Source organism: Chiloscyllium plagiosum, unplaced genomic scaffold (assembly GCF_037043375.1).
Source record: "Chiloscyllium plagiosum isolate Xiang-an unplaced genomic scaffold, Cpla_swu_hap1 HiC_scaffold_18, whole genome shotgun sequence".
In the NCBI taxonomy this organism is placed as follows: domain Eukaryota; kingdom Metazoa; phylum Chordata; class Chondrichthyes; order Orectolobiformes; family Hemiscylliidae; genus Chiloscyllium; species Chiloscyllium plagiosum.
In genome coordinates, this window is record NW_028270156.1 from 57,157,631 (window position 1) to 57,178,294 (window position 20,664).

General features: G+C 40.7%; 1 protein-coding gene across 9 annotated transcripts in view; it reads right to left on the minus strand.

The window, feature by feature from the left end:
- Window positions 1–3,913: 3,913 nt before the first annotated feature.
- Window positions 3,914–20,664, minus strand: part of LOC122558100 (receptor-type tyrosine-protein phosphatase eta-like) — a 216,173-nt gene continuing 199,422 nt past the window's right edge. For all 9 annotated transcript variants that reach the window (XM_087996696.1, XM_087996695.1, XM_087996699.1 and 6 more), the window contains 2 exons: window positions 14,300–14,435; window positions 3,914–8,581 (listed from right to left, as the gene is read on the minus strand). In XM_087996696.1, coding sequence (XP_087852822.1) covers window positions 8,426–8,581; window positions 14,300–14,435 — 292 coding nt within the window. In that variant the 3' untranslated portion in view covers window positions 3,914–8,425. The remainder of the gene's footprint in view (window positions 8,582–14,299; window positions 14,436–20,664) is intronic.

Below are 20,664 nucleotides of genomic sequence, written 5' to 3' on the forward strand. Positions count from 1 at the left end.
CTGGCACGGATAATAGATTCTTATGTTACTTACACTCGGCTCTTTTTGGCTGCCACATGGTCATTTCTTTTTCCTTCTTTTTAGTGCGTGTCCTCCCTAACTGTGCATCTCCAGCAACTCTAGTCAGCAGCAAGGACTTTGCATGCATTGACTTCCATCCTGGTCGACATGAAGTCTTGCTCTCAGACATCCTTGGAGCACAGATGGGAGTGAACTGTTGGTTTCAACAGTTGTTAGCTCACCATAGAATATCATAGTCATAGAGATGTACAGCATGGAAACAGACCCTTCGGTCTAACCCATCCATGCCGACCAGATATCCCAACCCAATATAGTCCCACCTGCCAGCACCCAGCCCATATCTCTCCAAAGCCTTCCCATTCATATACACATCTAAATGCCTCTTAAACGTTGCAATTGTACCAGCCTCCACGACTTCCTCTGGCAGCTCATTCCATACACGTACCACCCTGTGTGTGAAAAAGTTGTCCCTTAGGTCTCTTTTATATCTTTCCCCTCTCACCCTAAGCCTATGCCTCTAGTTCTGGACTCCCCAACCCCAGGGAAAAGACTTTGTCTATTTATCTTTGATGTCTTTCAGAATGCGGCTATTATCCATTTGGCTCACGTGATCCAGCCAAATGAGTTGCTGCTGATTCAAGATGACAAACTTAATGGGGATCCCTGGACACTGGTGTACACTCTGTCCTGCCAGGAGATGCTCAATATTCAATAACAGGAGAAACTGTTTATCTGCTCTTCTTGCTTTGCATAAGTTTCCCTTATAAAGGGCAGAAATGATATCACCAAGCCTACTATACATGGTGCTTTGTAGTTTGTTGGTTTGCTGTTGGTCCACACTTGACTCAATTTTGACATGGCAGCTGCACACGTGGAAGTCCTAGTCCTTATTTCGGTAGCAAGGGACAAGTTGCTGATAACTGTTTCTATAAGCTATGTGTAATATTATAACTAGCTTATGTGGAATTTATTGGGTCCCTGCTTTTGAACCCCCTCAGTTACATGTAGAGTTTAAAAATATTTTTAGTACACAGATACAGTATATCACATCAGTTAAAATGTAGTCACTGGATCAGAATTAAGTAACCAATGACAAGATTTTCTTGAATGAATGAATTGAAATTCTATTACTTAAAAAAAAAGTGATTGTAAAACACACATTGACACAGTAAAAAGTTTTTAAATAAAAGTATCTCGTACAATTGGAATATAACAAATATTCAATTAAAATGTTCGTATGTTCAACTATAACAGCTTAAGGACTCTTAGACGTGTTATGTATCCTCAGCAGCGGCACAATTTATGGAATCTTTGAATTCTTGGAAAATGGATGTTTCTCCAAATTGTTTCGTCAAATGTGATGAGAAGGAAACTGGGTAGGAATTAATTTTCTTTGACTGTCATGCTGCTCTGTTAAGTATCTACTGAAATATATAAACTGATAAGAGGTCAAATCGTTTTGAATTGGTCTCATTTGGACAAAAACATAAAAATCAGACTTGTGAAAAGTGATCCTGATTTATACAGCGGCTTAGCTGTGCTTGTGCTGACATGTGATGCAGCAGGAACAGTTAACTGGCAATCTTAATTCTCAGATACATTCTGATTGGTTAGGATGTTACCATTGGAATGCAGCAGAAATGGGCGGTCTTCCTTCTTTTACCATTAAAAAAGGTGCAATGTATGAATAAATTTCTTTTGCCTAAATAAAATAGAGTCCTGTCTGTTAATAGATGTAGCTTCTAGCATGTGTCAATGCATTCTACAGTGCGCTCAACTGATAATCTTAAAAAGTGTTATTCTTAACACAGTCTGTATTATTCAATACGTGCTGTCCAACAGCAGATTCACATCTATCCAGCCATTTTCTGACTTGAAACAAAATTTTAATCATGGAAAGGAAGCCAAAAGTTTAATGCTATTTACTGGAAGTTAGCTGATATTGGAGAAACAGCCAATCAAAGCTTTCAAGGAGATAAAAGGTGGGGATTATTATCTCAATTGGTGAAAAACATGGCTTTGAAAGGATTAAGGTGTCTGAATGGTAACCTTTTTGATTTTTCTGAGATTCCTGTAAGGTCGCGCTCCTCAGTGCTGGGTATTCTGCTGAAGGCAGCATCAGATCCCTCATGGAAATTGATCCTTAACATTTGGGGATAGGGGTTACTGTTGGACATACATGTATGGAAGGTTAACTTTCAAATTTCAAAAATAGTCAACACAAACTTACCTGTCTAATTTTTGTATTTGAGGAGTAGGGGGAATACCTGAGGCATGATATCCTGAAGAGATTTGAATTTTTACATTGTGATAATAAACATTTCAATTCTGTGGTAGAAATTGTATCTTATAAAATAAAATTAATGACAGTGCAATTTTACAGCAGACTAGCTAGACCATCATTGGCTCATTCCATAGAGATTACTCTAACCCTCTAAGATCCATTCTAAATAGTACTGTTACCCATCAAATTGTTTCTTCATGAGACCATTTCTGATAGAATCAGAGAGCATTCCTTTGGCACCAGCACTTCCAACTCTAACCAGCAGCCTTTTATCCTTTTCTCTCTCAATTTAACCCTGTAACCTTCTCCTCCTTCAACAGAATTAAATATGGCACTTATCTTCCAATTTGCATAGTAATTTTGTAACCTTCCTTTCTTCCACACGTCCCCAACCAGCCCCACCCACTCATACTTGAACTCTCTAAATAGTTCTCCATTAAAGCTGCATTTGCCATGCCACCCCAAAGTTCACAGCTTATTTCCTTTCTTGATTATTGTTGTTGCGTTTTCTCTCCCACCCATTACAATTCATTCTGCTTGCCCAATCTTTGCAATCCTACCAGAGTTGGGCGGCTAATTCTCGAAACAGAGTTGTTCTCAAGAGGAGCTGCCTGGCCTCTGCTTGCAGGAGCAAATTAGTGCAGATGCTGGAATCTGTACTGAAAACAAAAAAAAATACTGGAAATCATAGTGGTCAGGCAGCATCTGTGGAGAGAGAGCAGGCTAATGTTTAGAGTCTAGATGACTTCATCAGGGACCTGATGAAAAGTCATCTTGACTCAAAAACACCTGATGAAGGACCGTCGCTAGCTAGTGTGCTTCCAAGGAGTCCGAAAGCTAGTGTGCTTCCAATTAAATCTGTTGGACTATAATCTGGTATTGTGTGATTTTTAACTTTGACTCAAAACATTAGCTTGCTCTCTCTCTCCACGGATTTTGCATGACCCGCTGTGATTTCCAGCATTTTTGTTTTCAGCTTTTGCTATCAGCATTGGTAACTATCTGAGGGGTGAGCATGAGTGGGTTGTGGGTGATGGGATTGCAATTTAGGAGTACAGAGTCCAATTTGCATTAATTTTTGTCATACTGTTTGGTTCCCTCCAGCTGTGTCTAGAGCAGGCCACAGTTGGAAGGGCAGAGGCACTATCTCTGACCTCAGCACTCTTTGACTCGGGCAAGGAAAACTGAGCAGGTTCTCTCTTTATTGCTGATCACTATCCAATGACCCTGATTGTAATTTCATGTATCGTCTTCAGCTGAGGATAGGACTGAGCTCTAATGCTGAACTATAAATTAAACTTCCGACTGCAGGAAGTCACAGAATGTGATCTCCAGTCAATAAGATCATTAAAAAAGATTTTTTGTTTGGTGACTGGACAAACTCAAATATTTCAACGAACACTTGCAAGTTACATGAGAATGAAGTTTCTTCTATACAGTTCCATCAAACACTCTCAGGCTTGGTACGACACAAGATAAATTCAAGATAAAGTTCCCTATAGGTTACCCCAAATCTAAAAAGTGAGAGAGTGGTTACATTATTAGTCATTCAGCTATTTCCCACTGGTCATTCAATTCTTGCCCTTATTTCCAAAGATCAGGCCAAAGTGTTAAAAACATCATCTTTAATTACAACATTTATTCTTTTACATCAATCAGAAAATACAATTTTTACATCACTAAATTGTAACACAAAGTTCAAAATGGAGTTTCAGTGGTGGTTTAGGAGCTCTATTAGATAATCACATTAATGCAGAGCTTCCTACCATTACCAAGGATAAAGAATCCAATAAAACAACAGAAAAATATAATTGCACATCTGATAAAATTAGTCCCTTTCTCTTAATAGAAGTGAACAAATGGGATAAATGGATTTCTCTCAAAGATGCATCCAGTGCATTTGCTACTTATTGTCTAATATACATGAATATACACACAGTTTTGAATTTAACTTAAATGATCTATTGCAATAATTGACAGAAAGTGCTGTGCAAATGGCTTCTTACTCCCTCACCATATCATTCACTTCCACAATGTCTCCACAGAGCTTCTGATTATGAAATTTAGACAACGTGCTCTTTAACTAAAGCCTCTATAACTTTTACCCCTCTTCACCTGGACAGGAATTACTTAAATGCCAAAAGACTGGACAGATCTACAACTCACACACAAAATCAGATTTGGGCTGGTTTTGTGCTTTCATTGGGGAAACTGAAACACCGATAGGGAACTCTAAGACACCATTTGTTTTTCCTGCAGCAAAGATTTTAAGCTTGGATCATTGCAATTTCACTTCCATCCCATTTCTACCTGCCACCAAGAAATCTCCTTCATTGCAGTGAACAACTATTGCTGCAGAGCTTTCATTTCTTTATCCTTGAGGTGGAGGAATCCATGGCTTCACAGTCTACCCATCCAAAGGCTCAAAGCGGAGAGATATTGCAGAAAAATTATAATGAAGAGTAACATTAAAGTCATCACTTGTGTGTATGCAATGAATCCTTAAATGGACTCTCCAGGCTCCAGGGTTGTAAAGCTATGTGAAAAATATCGAAAGAGACCTCTATGTGTATCACTCAGTGCAGCACATAGCCAAATATAATTGGAAGGGCTCAGTCTATGATGAATTACCTGATCTCAGCCAGAAAGCAGTTAAGAGTTTGTCTCAGCAAGGTTCCAGAATTGAGAGGAGTGGAGGGTCAGGGGAGCGGTTTGTAATAAAATCTATCCCAAAGTTTCCTGCTCCAGTGACTTGTGATGAAAAATGCGTATGTGCAGGTGAGATGACAGCAGAATTTAGCCTGAGTGCTATGTCCTGCAGTGATACAATTGGTCTAGACCTCAAACTTCAAGAATTGCTATTTAGGTGAAGCACCCTAAAAGCTGCTAGTGTTTGTAGATCCTCTTGAGTTAGCACCTTCAGGGAGCAAGACAAACCTGAGAAAGAAACAAATTGCCTACACAGTGTAGGGCATTCATCAATAGTCCTTTATCTGTTACCCTCTGGTCAACATTCTAATGGCCAATTTTGGCACTGTGCACAATAATGCTCATGTTGCCAGTACCACAATGCAGTGTCAGATGCTGTAAGCTGACATCAGGACCCACTGCAACATTTATGCACTTAAAAAATAAATTATAAAATATTACAATTTCTATTCATTGATTCAGAAGACACATACAGTGAATCTTACACAGTAGTTCCCTTGCATTTGCTTTTGCTTTCCAAAACGATAGTACAGCTTTTTATTTGGGGGAGAGGGAGGAAGCAGGGAGAGTGTGGTGAAGAAAACAATGACTATGAATGATACACAAGTGATTGAGACAAAGATCTCCTCTGCAACAAAACTCATAGATACCTGTCCCACAAATCATAACTAAGTAGCTGACTAGAATCAGTTGGACACAAACACAACCTAAAGTGCGTAGCATAAAAAAGTCCAGTAATTGCAGTACTCAATGTCAAGGCATGCCACAGGAAAGTGTATTAATACAATAGCACATTATATGTGGGCAACTGCAGTCTAAGAATTGCTTGCAACTACTTTATACTTTCAGCACCTTTTATGTGACTTTGGATTAAATTTACACACTGAGTGAGAGCCAGTCAGAGAAGATTGATCCGAGAGGCGAATTACTCCAGTACACAATCAGATCTCATCTGCTTTCCCTGTCTACTCCTGCCCCTTGCATCATACCCCAGCAAGTGAAGAAGACTGTAAGGTAAACAACTCTAAGGACATGTATAACTCATCCCTTCTTCTTCAGAATACCTTTGAAAAATTCATGAAATATGTGTATGTTTTCAACAGTTTGAATGGAAAGTGCATCAGGGCCAGCACTAACTGCTAATATAAACATAGTTAAAAATCACACAACACCAGGTTATAGTCCAACAGGTTTAATTGGAAGCACTAGCTTTCAGAGCGCTGCTCCTTCATCTGAAGGCGGCGCAGAGCTCTGAAAGCTAGTGCTCCCAATGAAACCTGCTGGACTATAACCTGGTGTTCTGTGAGTTTTAACTTTGTACACTCCAGTCCAACACCGCCATCTCTTAAAATATAAACATAATTACTTTCCCCCAAACTCCATAACTTAACATACAAGTAGCTCATCTCCAATGTCTCCAAATTCCAAATTAAAATTGATAGTTTCAGTTTTTTAAAACAATTCCAATTTAACACAATTTCATTGCTCAATCCACTTTTATTTAAAATTTCAAACCAAGTTTTGGCTTTGTCAATTATTCCCCATTCCCAAACGAAGTCAAATAGTTCACTATTTCCAGACAATCTCATGTCAGTGCCAATACCCACGAGTGATTATTTAGTAATTGCCAATCTATTTGCCAGGTAACAGCTTGGAAAGAAATAGTGACAATGATTGAGGGTCAGCCCTTTTCCCAAGCAGCAATTCCCACTGATGTGGTAGCTTTCTAATCCCTGAATAAAGCATGTGTTTCATTTAAAGTTCTTCATGATAAACAGAATAACGAAAATACTCCGGCTGTAATGATGGCTTTGGATAATGCATGAGTTACAAAGTGATCGTAACTGGATGTGGTTTGCTGACTTTCACTTATTCACTACAGGACTAAAATCTTACAAATGCATAACTGCCCAAACTTAGAACAGATTGATGCATCAGCTCTGAAATTAGGTTACTAAGACTGAGCATCAAGCTATAAAATACATTGACACTAAACATTTAATCACTTCTTCACTGCAAGTTCAAGATTCAAAATGTACATAGTATACTCCTTCAACTTATTAACTAATATATTTAAAGATATTGGCTCACACTGACAGGTTCCCACTACTGCTTAGTACAGTGACACTTCACCTGATCATCCTGATTTAAAGATCTCTCATGACTTGCTTGAAAATAAACTCAGATTTAACTGCCTCTCGGCATTCGCCAAGACTGACTGCTCCGAAACAGGTTCTTCAAAGGCTCAATTCAAATATGTTTCAGTGTTGAAAGCAATTAAAATATTAAATTTGCAAGACAAAATAAACATTTTGTTTTATACAATGTTTTATGGATATCCAAATCCAGGAGTGACTTTACATTCAGCGGGTCATTCAGGAGGTGCATATGTGCAGAATGGACTCTCTGCTGTCTAAACTGCTTCCTGTTATTCTTATGTCCATTAGTTACAATGTAAAGCTCAGTACATTTGAGTAAAGCCTAGTAAGACGTAGGTTATTCAAAATGTATGAGAAACAGCTTCGTTAAGTCGGTGAATAACTTGCAGGCTGACTGCATATTGATTCGGGTGCTATAATGCATGGTGAACATTTATTCACCACAGAAATGGAAAATGGAAGAATCAAATAATTTTATCCTATAAGGCATGCTGGGTGATCTAGTGAACACTGATAACCAATAAGTTCAGAAACATGTTTCCCACTTCATTTGATGCTCTGATACTTTCCAGAAAGAGCTCCTTTTTGATTGGGTTGATTTGAACAAAGCAATCATTGTGAAAAGTGGCTTCAATGTTATCAGGTTTCATGACTGCACTTATGGGAGATCCACGTTAGGAAACAACTTTCACAGTTTGTGCCAGATTCTAGTGATAACTTTAAAGTTTTGCATTTCTGCGTGTTTTATAAGAATAAAGCCTGCAGACATTGTGCTTCAGTGGCTTGGATAAATTATTAAGTTGATAGAATTGCCAGAAAGATGGGAAGGTTCAATATTTTTGAGACACTCCTGTGAAAGAAAGTCTCTATTTCAGACGCTAACTAGTGTTACCTAGAAGTGCTTACCTTGCACATAAAAAGTGAAATTACAGAGAGTACCCATATCTGTACACCTATGAAAAGTGTTGTAAAAAATGCAATGAATTACGTGGAAGATTCTCAAAGTGTTCCTTCAAGTTGTGGAAGGTTTGGCAAAGATTGCCTACAGTTTCCTGGGTATTTCCCAGCTATTATTCTACAGTTTTATATTTTGAAAAAAAATTCGCAAATCAGCATTAAAAAGGCACACATTTTAAACATGTCTTATGAATGAACACATGTTCCTCTTAAAAAATAAACATTTGTAATTTACAAAATAAAATTAGTGAAAGGTGCAGTTGAATTAAAAAAGGCAGCTCCAAGGCTGTTCCCATTAAAGTGCGTGGCCATTGGCCCCGTGAGCTGCTCGAATGGCAGAGGCATTCTCGTAGATGAGGGCTGGAGTGTTTTGATAGATTATATCATCAGGTTTCTGTTTGCTTGCTTTGATGTACTCCATGGCACATTGGTTCAGGAAGACATACTGCGACTGGGGAGACAAAAGTACATGGGGAATGAATTGCTCTGTGCACATAGTGACCTTCAAACGAATGCATTCTAGAGGGACTGCTTTTCCCAATAAAACTTTACCCCTCAAGTGAGGCTGTGAACCCAACTGTTTGCTTGCGCAGTTAGACCAACAATGTTAGTAAACTCACCTCTCAAAACAAAAATCAGATTTAGTCATCCATCCTTCATTGTCATATCAACATCATTAACAGCCTCCCTCTATTAGTGAAACCAACTGTGCCATCCACCCAATTTACTATAATGAGACTGACAGTACCAATTATCATTTCAATGAAACTTTGTCAAATATACATATGACCCATGCCTCAGAGCGGCACTTACTCATCTTCGCATAGTAACAACGGTGTGCAAACACCCTTCCTCCTGGTCAGACCACAGGCCAGATTCTTCTATCCTGACATGGGGCTAACCTGTGTTGGGTTGACTTTAAATATGGCATATGGAACTTAATACTAAAATTTCCACCTCAATCCTGTGATGAACCACTTTGATTAGTATGAGCTGAAAAGGCAGGCAGTAAGCTCTCATCCAGCTACCTTGAGTTCTTAGCTCCATTCACATGTCATAATGAAACAATATGGTAAGTCATGTGTGTGTTTGATATAGGATTTGTTAGCTTTGTTTCAAAAAGAACTGTGGCTATTAAATTGACCAAAACTGTGCAAGTGGAAAGATTTTCAGACGTATTACAGTCCATAGGATAAAATGCTATTCTGCTTTGCACAAGTGTAAGTATTATTTGACTGTGTATACTGCCCCTTTTTATTCATGTGTTCCTTGAATTCCAACTCAGCCAACTATTTGGTTTGTTCAAAGCTTTAATAGTAACTGCGTTTCTCAGTGACTTTGAAAGCATCAATTTTTTGGAGGCTGTGTTCATATGGCAGGTACTCATATGACTCAGCCAACGTTGTCTATCTTATATGTTGCAGGCAAGGCTGCCCGGAGGCATGGTACATTGGGGAAACCGAGCAAAGGCTACAGCAACGGATGAATGGGCACCACACAACAATCAACAGACAGGAGGGTTCCCTCCCAGTTGGGGAAGACTTCAGTGGTCCAGGACATTCAGCCTCGGACCTTCGGGTGACCATCCTCCAAGGTGGACTTCGGGACAGGCAGCAGAGGAAAGTGGCCGAGCAGAGGCTGATAGCTAAGTATGGTACCCATAGGGAGGGCCTCAACCAGGACCTTGGGTTCATGTCACATTACAGGTGATCACCATTGCACTACACACACACACATATATTCCTACACACACAGATATTCCTACACACACACACACTCTCACATACACACGGACACAGGTACACACAGACGCGCACACAGACACCCACACACACCCTTACAGACAGACACACACTCTGCACTCACTACGCGCACACAGACACCCACACACACCCTTACAGACACACACACTCTGCACTCACTACACACACACACACACACACACACACATATATATTTTGTGGGGTGAATTTGTACTTGCAGAGTTACATTGCACTTTGCTCAAAAACTGCCTACATTCATGTAGAACTCTGAGCTCAAAAACTGTATGAATTTATGTAAAACTCTGTTATCTCACTTTTTAGATTAGAATCAATCTAAACATCAGGTCATAGACAGAGAACACAGGGGGCTAACACCTTCAACATATTGTCTAGCTATCACCATTGTTAACAGCTAACCTGAGAATGCAACTTTAAAAAAAAGGGTTTTGTGATTTACATATTAGATTAGATTAGATTACTTTACAGTGTGGAAACAGGCCCTTCGGCCCAACAAGTCCACACCGACCCGCCGAAGCGTAACCCACCCATACCCCTACATTTACCCCTTACCTAACACTACGGGCAATTTAGCATGGCCAATTCACCTGACCTGCACATCTTTGGACTGTGGGAGGAAACCGGAGCACCCGGAGGAAACCCACGCAGACACGGGGAGAACGTGCAAACTCCACACAGTCAGTCGCCTGAGGCGGGAATTGAACCCGGGTCTCTGGCGCTGCGAGACAGCAGTGCTAACCACTGTGCCACCGTGCCGCCCACGGTGAAAGAAGTGAAACTATCACTGTATTCTAACAGATGAAAGGCTTAACAGACAATCAATTTTTCAATGTATAATTTCAGTTACATCACACTGCAAATTTTTGCTATAAATTCTGTGTTACGATCAAGCCCTCCACAAGCACCTGATGAAGGAGCGTCGCTCCAAAAGCTAGTGTGCTTCCAATTAAACCTGTTGGACTATAACCTGGTGTTGTGTGATTTTTAACTGTGTTCATATAGTTATTCAATGGAATCTCACTGCTAATATCTGGCTACACTTCAAACCCACCAAGATTCAGCTTTGTCAGGATTATTGACATGTTTATGAAATAGGCTATGAACTTGGTTTTATTGAGTTTCATTTGCTATTAAGGGAATTGATTTTTTCAAATGGATTTTGAAGTAGTTTTTTGTTGACAGACTTATGCCTTTCTCAGACTTCCCCTTGTTAGTACAGTGCTCATGAATGATGCATGTAATATAAACTGGAGGAGTGGGTATGAGGGGGTCAAGGGGTAATGGAAGCTGAAGGATGTTTGGGAAGTGAAGGGTGAGAAGGTGCAATGGAGTGAAAGCGAGAGTGGGGGATGAAAGGGACAGTGGGAGCTGAAAGGGGCTAGGAGGGTTGAGTATATGGAGACAAAGACAGCATGGATATTAAAGGGGCCATTTGTAGGGGCCACTCACTTCCTTCTACTGGGCCGGTGTGCCAATGGCCTCTTGAATCTGGCCACCTCAGCCTCTGCTCCAGTCTCAGATCTGCTTCAGTGACCCGAACCCGCTGCCATCCAACCATGAAAATAGTGTGGACAGGCACCATCAGTCAGGAGGTGGGATTGCAATGTCAGGAAATCGCTCAAATCTCGATTGATGCCTTCAAGATTAAAATTAATCTCCAATAGACTATCACTCATTTTTCTAGACAGACCATCCATCCTACCACAGGCCTCCCAAATGAAACTCAGCATTAACTTTTCTCATAAGGACGGGAAGAAGGGCTGAGGGGACAACGTTAACTGGTAAGACAAGGAGAAGGGGGCAAACAAATCAGTTCAAAGATAAAAAAATCAAATACAGCAGTAACACGACAATGATACAAAAACATTCAAGGATGGACAGAAATGTTGTTATATAAATGCGGAGACCGTAGGGAAATCTAGTACTGGATTCAGACACATATAAGAACATTGATCCTGTTCATATTTCAGAGATAGGGTTGACAGTGGAAGGTGATCAAGAGCTGGAACTGAGAGGGTATAAAGTATTTCAGATGAATACAAAAGGGAGGTGGCTGAATTACATTACTGATAAGGAAAATATAGCTGCAACAGTTTGCTTTGAGTTAGTGGCTGAAGGTGATGAAATTGAAACAATATAAATACAGCAGTAAAGGCAGCAAATTATTAGCTCAGAAGTAAATTATTAATTAACTGAAAGCACAAGATGAACAGGTGGATGAGCAGTTTGGAGTAAATCATTAAAGGATTTGATAGATATAATGTTTGTACACACTTAGCATTTAGCATACATAAAGAATGCATTCTTCATAAATTCTGGCCATAGTGAAGGGACTATGTAATTCATAGCTGAAAATGTCTAGGATGAGCTATGCAGAAATTGGGAGGGTGAAAGAGAGAGAAGTCTTCCTGGTGCAGCATGACTCCTGAAGCGCTTCAGGGTATTAGGATGGAAACTGGCCATGTTTTGGTTGATAGTTTTCAGGAAAGCAATAATTACCAATCACTATAGGACGATAAGTCCAGTTCTCATATTCAAGTACAGACTTTACCCCCATCATGAATGTTGGGTGGACATGTATTAGAAAATTCTGAGTATGCTATAAATTGACATTAAAGTTTACAGCTTGGAGCAGTCAACGTAGTGTTAAGGGGGTTGTGTCATTTCTTAAGCTCATTGAAAATATTTGTGGAGCCACTTAGCTTTTTGTCTGCATTATTTCATGGAATATGAGCCTCACTGGCAAGGCTAGCATTTTTGCCCATCTCTAAATATCCAACAACTGATCTTACAAGGGTCATTTCAGATGGAGTTAAGAGTCAACCACATTGCTTTGGGGTTGGAGTCACATGTCGATAATTAGCCAGTGAGTGAGGAATGGTAAAGCAGCAGATGTAATTTATAATGACTTGCAATTCTGTATTGTCTTAAATGAATGAAAACATTATCTCTATCTCTCTACCACGTCAGAAGAAATAAACTTTCAGATGAGCTGAAGTTAATGGATAGTTAAGATCAGAGACCAGTCAGGACAGCATTAGTGTAGGCTTGTTTCAATGGTTACCAAGGGATGTAAGGTCTTCAGCAGAAGCTAACCTGAGGCAGATGCGCAGATGATGGATGTTAAGGAGCTGGTTGATCTTGGTAATTGAGAAGTAATGGGACCAGAAAATTGGATGTGAGTTAAATAGGACAATAAGGTTACATTTGGCTCAAGTCATAGGCTCAAGAGGGGAGCAGAATTGGGTGATGTTATCTAAACATGATGGCTTTAATCTTCCTAATGTTTAGCTGGAGGAAATTGGGGCTCAGCTAAGATTAGATATCAGGTAACAGTGTAAAAATACAGAAGCAGTGAAGTTAAGCCTAAAATGTAGCACTCCAGTAAACATTTTGAGAAGTGGTCATGAAGTAAAAATGGGCGATGTCAATATAATGTGGACCTTGCTGTGAAGTCAGTCAGGAGGAGGAGGAGAGTAGTCCACTCGGGGCCTGCTAGCCTAATGGTGACTGAGTAACCTATGTCATTTGTTGTAAAAAAAAGTCCATCTGGTTCATTAATATCTTTTAAGGAAGGAAATATGCTGTTCTTATTGGGTGTGGTCTGCAAATGACTCCAGACTTGCAGCAATGCGATTCACTTTTACCCGCACTCTGAAATGTCCGTGAGTACATCAGTTCAAGGGCAACTACGGATGACGACAAATGCTTGTCAGCAATGCTGACATTCCCAACAGGGATAAAGCAACAAATAAAGTGATCCTAATGGTTTCACCCCGAACATACTGACTTGGAGTAGAGACAATCCTTGAAAGTAGAGATAGTCAGTAGCATATCATACTGACTGTGAGAAGTTACTAAATTTGAACTAACCATGTATCAGGTCATAAAACAGGGTGCTGATTGACTTCTTGCAATATTGAGAGTGTCCTGGATTAACCCTTCTCAATACTATGATCAGCTAGCAATGTCATCTACACTATTTCAGTAATAATTGCATGGAAAACAAGTAGCCGGAAGATCAATTAATCAAACAGTATGTCACATTGAGGCTCCATAAAAATCATTGAAATAAATGTTCCCATTATTTTGTATAAACATCAAGCTGTGGATAAGACAAAAACATGAACTAAACTGCCTGCATTACTGGACTCAAACCAGGAAGAAATAAAAGCACAAGTACGACTTGAGATTATTAGTGGAAGACAATGAGAACTGGCCTTTATGCTACATTTTATTGCGTCCTTATTCATTAATCCCTAGCTGTGGGGGAGAAAAAAACCTTGAGATTCTCATTGATTGGTGCCAATGTAGATCTCCAGACTTTATGACCCTGACTCTGTGCACAGATGGACATTTGCATTATTCTCCGATGCTTGGTACCTTACCTCAGTCTGTACCATCAGTGGCCGGTTCATTCGCAGCTCATAAACTATCCCCCAGATATCAACCTTTCTTTCATTGTCGATCTGATAAATCACACGATCGATGGAAATAAACGTCCCTGTTCGACCAACTCCAGCACTGACAAAAAGGAGATCAAAATTTAGCCACATTGCAAATGTGACGGATAGTCAAATCTTTATCCCATTAGCCAGCCCACACCGTCCATGTTACCAATGAAAGGAAGAAAATTACTTCACGAGAAATAGAATGCCAGAACAGGTTAAGTTTGAGCCTTCACTTCTGGTGCAAAGGTTTAAAATAGTCCGGACTATGTGACAGAAGGCAGTTCACTGCAAGGGTTCTTTGTGAAATTAATTTGAGCTGACTTTAATGCTTGATAAGCAGACTTACAGCACAAGAATAGCCCAAAAACAACATAAATTGGTAATGTCACTCAGCAAGTTACAAGGGAAATGGGAAAACAAAGTCACACCAATATCTCTTGGAAAGTTTTTCAGTAGTGAAGATATTGGATACAAGAAAGTTGATGACAACAGCAATATTGATGCAGTCGTGGCTGCATTTTGGGGAAATACTGTCTTCTATCTTGCTGCACCACTTTAAAGTGACACCCTAAATGTTACCAAAGAGAACAGGAGGAGTTCTAGTTCCCAGAACTAACATTGATGCACAAAAAAAAAATCCAAGGAAATATATAATGTGGGAACCTTTCAATGGTAATCCACACAGAACTGAAGTACTGAGTAACCAGGAATAAACCAGTGGAAACAGTATGATCGAAACAAATATAGTTTATAATTCCTTCCCAGCTTCACAATTTGTTTGTGCAATTCCTTGCCTGACGTCTCAGATCAGCAGTGGCTGTAAATACTGATTCTTCAGACTCTGACAATTTGTGCACATTGGGACCATTTTTGGATCAATCACTCAGTGGATGTTCATGCACAATCTTATGGGAGGCAGCCAAAGACTTCGAGTCAGAGAGTTGTACAGCACAGAAATAGAGCCATCGGTCCAACTCATCCATGCCGACCAGATATCCTAAATTAGTTGAGTTCCATTTGCCAGCATTTGGCCTACATCCCTCTAAAACCCTTTCTATTCATATACCCATCCAGATGCCTTTTAAATCTTACAATTATACCAGCTTCCACAACTTCCTCTGGTAGCTCATTCTATACATGCACCACCCTCTCCGTGAAAAAGTTGTCCCTTAGATCCTGTTTAAATCTTTCCTCTGTCACCTTAAACCTGTGTCCTCTAGTTTTGGACTTCTCCACTCCGAAGAAAATACCTTAGCTATTTACCCTATCCATGCCCCTCATAATTTTGTAAACCTCTAGACGGTCACCCCTCAGCCTCCGACGCTCCAGGAAAATAGCCCCAGCCTATTCAGCCTCTCCCTATAGCTTGGACATTCCAACCCTGGCAACATCTTTGTAAATCTTTTCTGAACTCTTTCAAGTTTCTCAATATCATTCCAATGGCAGGGAGAGCAAAACTGCATGCAGTATTCAAACAGTGGCCTAACCAATGCCCTGTACAGCCGCAACATGACCTCCCAACTAGTGTTGTCAATGCACTGACCAATAAAGCCAAGCATACAAACACCTTCTTCACTATCCTTGTACCTGCGACTCCACTTTCAAAGAACTATGAACCCATAGTCTAAAGTCTCCTTGTTCAGCAACACTCCCCAGGACCTTACCGTTAAGTGTGTAAGTCCTGCTCTGATTTGCTCTACCAAAATGCAGCACCTCACATTTATCTAAATTAAACTCCATCTGTAACTCCTCAGCCCATCTGATCAAGATCCCGTTGTAAATAGGAGGTAACTTTCTTCACTATTACCCAATTACCAATCTGCCTCAAGTATTGACAGAGTCATGCAACCCAGAAACAGACCCTTCAGTCCAAATCGTTCATGTTGATCAGATTTCCAAAACTAAATTAGTCTCATTTGCTTGCATTTGGTCCAATAAACCAGTTAGAGTCAGTGAGTGGGCTTAGGTATCAGGGGAGTCATGAGGTCCTTCAGGTTCTGTAATGTAAAAGGTAGTGAGCAACCTTCACTGTGGCTGAAATGGTAGTTGCAGCAAAATTGACTGAGGCAACCAAAGGTGAAGGAAAGTTCACCAGAGACTGCAGCAATGCCAGAGCTTTGCCTGGGAATGATCACTGTTTTTACCAACTTGGTAAATAAAGATCAGATCACATGTAAATGTCAAGTTGCTGTGTATTTGCCTCTTGTGAAGTACTGAGGGTGGGGATCCAGAAGATTGGGAAATCCCTACTAATTCTTTCTCGAACTACATTAATTGGCTTTCTGCTGCTGCCAAGTGGTTTCACAGCCCCAGACTGAAGCTACCTCGGATAAAAAAAACTGTTTCAATTCACTCATTGCCACTTTCCTACTTTGTAGCCCCTGCCTTCAAAATCATGCAAGGAAAACCACTTCCCAGAACATCTTTACACGAGCAATACAATGCTGTACGTTAATGCTAACTTCATCTTCCAGCAGAAATCCTCTACAAGTAGACTGAAATCTGATCCCACAATCTTTAGCAGACACCTACTAAAATTTTCTGTTTGGCCTGCTTGGACCTTTGTTGCCAGATTATCATCTGCAATGGCTTCTCTTTATCTCAACACCCTTACCTCTGGTGTTCCCCAAGGATCCATGTTTAGTCCCTTCTATTTCTCATCTACAAACTGCTCCTTACATCACCCTAAAACACAGCATCAGTTTCCACAGGAATACTGACAGCATCCAGGTCTGACTCATCGGTCACATCACCTTACTCAATCCTTCTACAGTCTCAAAATTGTCAAACCGCTTTTCCAAAAATAAATTCCTTCAAACTACATATCGGGAAGACCAAAGGCATTGTTTTCAAATCCTACTGTAAAGTCTACTCCATGTCCAACTGTGCTGTGAGTAAACCTGTACTAGACAGACTAGAGCAGTTCAAGAAACTGTTTCATCAAGGTCCTCAAGGGGAATTAGAAGTGAACAAGAGCTTGCCTTGTTACATTGCCTGCATCATGCAAATTAATTCTTAAAAATCCAGTCACACCATCCCTTGCCTTGACAACTGTCTGTGTGGGTCACACATTGATCACAACCTTGGCGCTATATCTGACCTTGAGATGGGTTGATCAGGTTACTTCCATTATACCATCAGTAGGTCCTCCCATTCCCATCTCTGCAACATCGCACATATCCAGTCCTACCTCAGCTCATTCATTGCTGAAAATCTCATCATGACACGACTTTGTCATCTCCAGACTTGATGATTCCATTAGATTCTGGCTGGCCTTGCACATAAGTCAAGGCTATCCAAAGCTCTCGGTCCTTGTCATAACTTGCATCAAGTCCCACTTACTTATCAATCATTTGGTCATTGTCTCTTGTTTAAGCACTACCTCAATCACTGTTTTTTTTACAACTCCTTCCACAATCTCTCCCTTCCATACCCTCTGTAATCTCTGCCAGCCCTGCAAGCCAAAAGATATCTCTACATGCCTTCAACTCTCACCTGAAGCACTCTTGATTTCAATTATTGACAGTGCCCTTTCAGCCATGAAAGTCATAGGCTTTGAAATTCTCACTCTAAATCTCTCAGCCTTCACCTCATCCCTCACCTTTCCTCTTCAGTCACTCCTTAGAACATATTTATTTGACCAAGGTGTTAATCATTGGACCCAAGATATCCTTTGGTATGCAAGGGCTACATATATCTTATTTGGAAATAGATCACTATGATTCAGATTGTCAAGCCTGGCAGCATGTAAAATTGCTCTCTTCATGTAGCAACTGAGCAGCTACCGATTTGGACAATGGCATGGTCAACAATATGATATCACCACTAAAGAATGGACAAAAACTGATAGCAAGTCACTTTATTTCTGCTGTTGGTTCAGACTTTGAACTATGAAGCCACACCGAAATAGTCACCGATGTACCGATAAAGCAGTTGTGGGAGGGGACCCGGGTAGGCCTGGAACAAGAAATGTTCCACATACCCCATGAAAAGGCAGGCATAGCTAGGATCCATGCGGGCACCCATTGCTCCACCTTTGATTTGGAGAAAATGGGATGAGTTGAAGGAGAAGTTGTTGAGTTATTTCGATGCGGCTTCATGCTCTCGTCCTGACCTGGAAAAATTCATAAACTTCGCTTCCAGTTCCCACCCTTCCATCACCTTCACCTGATCCATCTCAGACACTTGCCTTCCTTTCCTTGACCTTTCTGTCTCCATTTCCAGCAATAGTCTATCCACTAGTATCCATTACAAGCCCACTGATCCCCACAGCTAACTGGACTCCAGCTCTTCTCACCCTCCGTACTGTAAGGACTCTATCCCTTTCTCTCAGCTCCTTCGCCTCCGCCGCATTCGTTCTGATGAGGCCACTTTCCAAAGTGGTGCTCTTAATATGTGCTTCTTCTCCAACCGTGGCTTCCCACCTACAGTTGTTGACAGGGCTCTCGACAGCGTGCCAACCATCTCCCGCACCCGACCCTCACCCCCTCCCTCCCATCCCAGAACAAGGATACGGTCCCTCTTGATCTCACCTTTCACCCCACCAGCCTTCACATGCAAAGAATAATCCTCTGCCATTTTCGCTAACTCCAACACGACGCCACCACTAAACACATCTTCCCTTCCCTCCCCCTGTCTGCATTCCATAGAGATTGTTCCCTCTGGGACAACATAGTCCACGCCTCCATCACACCTAACAGCTCTCCCATCACACACGGCACCATCCCATGTAATCGCAGAAGGTGCAGCACCTGCCCCTTTACCTCTTCCATGCTCACCATCCAAGATCCCAAACACTCATTTCAGATTAAGCAGCATTTTACTTGTACCTCTTTCAATTTGGTCTATTGCATTCGTTGCTCCCAATGTGGTCTCCTCTATATTGGAGAGACAAAACGCCGACTGGGTGATCGCTTTGCTGAGCACCTTTGGTCTGTATGCAATCAGGTCGGACCATCCCGTGGCTTGCCACTTCAACACACAATCCTGCTCCCATACCCACATGTCTGTCCTTGGCCTGCTGCAATGTTCCATTGAAGCTCAACGTAAACTGGAGGAACAGCATCTCATCTTCCGACTCGGCACGTTACAGCCTGCCGGTCTCAACATTGAATTCAACAACTTCAGATGATTATCCCATCTCAACCCCACTGTTTTCATTCTGCTCCGTAATTTCATTTCATTTTTTTAAATATATTTTTTTCACTATTCTTTGCCTCTTATTTCTTGATGGTCTCTCTTTCTCTCGCTCCCCACTCTCTCATCACCTTTTTCCTCTCCTCTTCCCCCTTTGCTACCCTTCTCCCCTGTTTTCCATTTTGCCTCTGCTTCACCCATCCCCCATGTATTTTATCACATAGCACTGGCTTCAGCCTTGGTCATTCACAGCTCCTAATCTCCCTATAATCTCTCTATGCACTGTCATTATCACCTCTTTATTGCTACCTTTGCGTCTGGAGCCATGACTCACCTTCTCTCAGCCGAGTATAAATACCTCCCTTTTTTAAGCTTTGACAAAGGGTCAGTTAGACTCGAAATGTCAGCTCTTTTCTCTTCTTACAGATGCTGCCAGACCTGCTGAGATTTTCTAGCATTTTCTCTTTTGGTTATGGAATTTTTGGGTTTAACGTGGGTATAATTTAAGTTTGCATATTAGTATAAAGCTTTGCTAAATGTTAGGGAATAGGTTTGCTAAAATAAATAACTTTTTTTCATTTTCTCGTTTGTTGATTAAAAAAAATCTGGTGAGAGTGTCTTTTATCTTAGATGATGGTGACAGCTAGGTATTAACCATCCCAGAGGTGACAAAGGTCATATTTCACATGTCATGCATGGCACAGTGGGGATCAAGCTCCAGCACAATATTCCCACCAGGGTTGAGACACGTGAAATTTCTTTCAGTAACCTTTGTGTTGTTCCTTGAAACGTTTAATTAAATTTGAATATAAATACAAATATTGTTCATATAAACTTCATTTGGACATCATTTCTAAGCTACCTACCTGATGAATAGAATATTATTGCTGTTGAACCTGGGTATAGAATGGGGGGAAACTAAGACTGGGAAATAAAGAGCTACCCGGCACCAGGAAAGTTGCCAGCAGAAAGGAAGGTCCAGGCAAGATGGAGTTGCTAAATCTTACAGATAGGTGTGGGGCTCCAAAGATCTGAACGCTTCTCAGGGAGCGCATAGAAACACTTAAATTCTATTTGACCCCATCTAACTTTTATTTTAAAAGTTTTTTGTTAAGATTAATCCTGGAGTGTCTCAGTGGTTCTTCAGCTGCTTTGCTTGGTAGCAT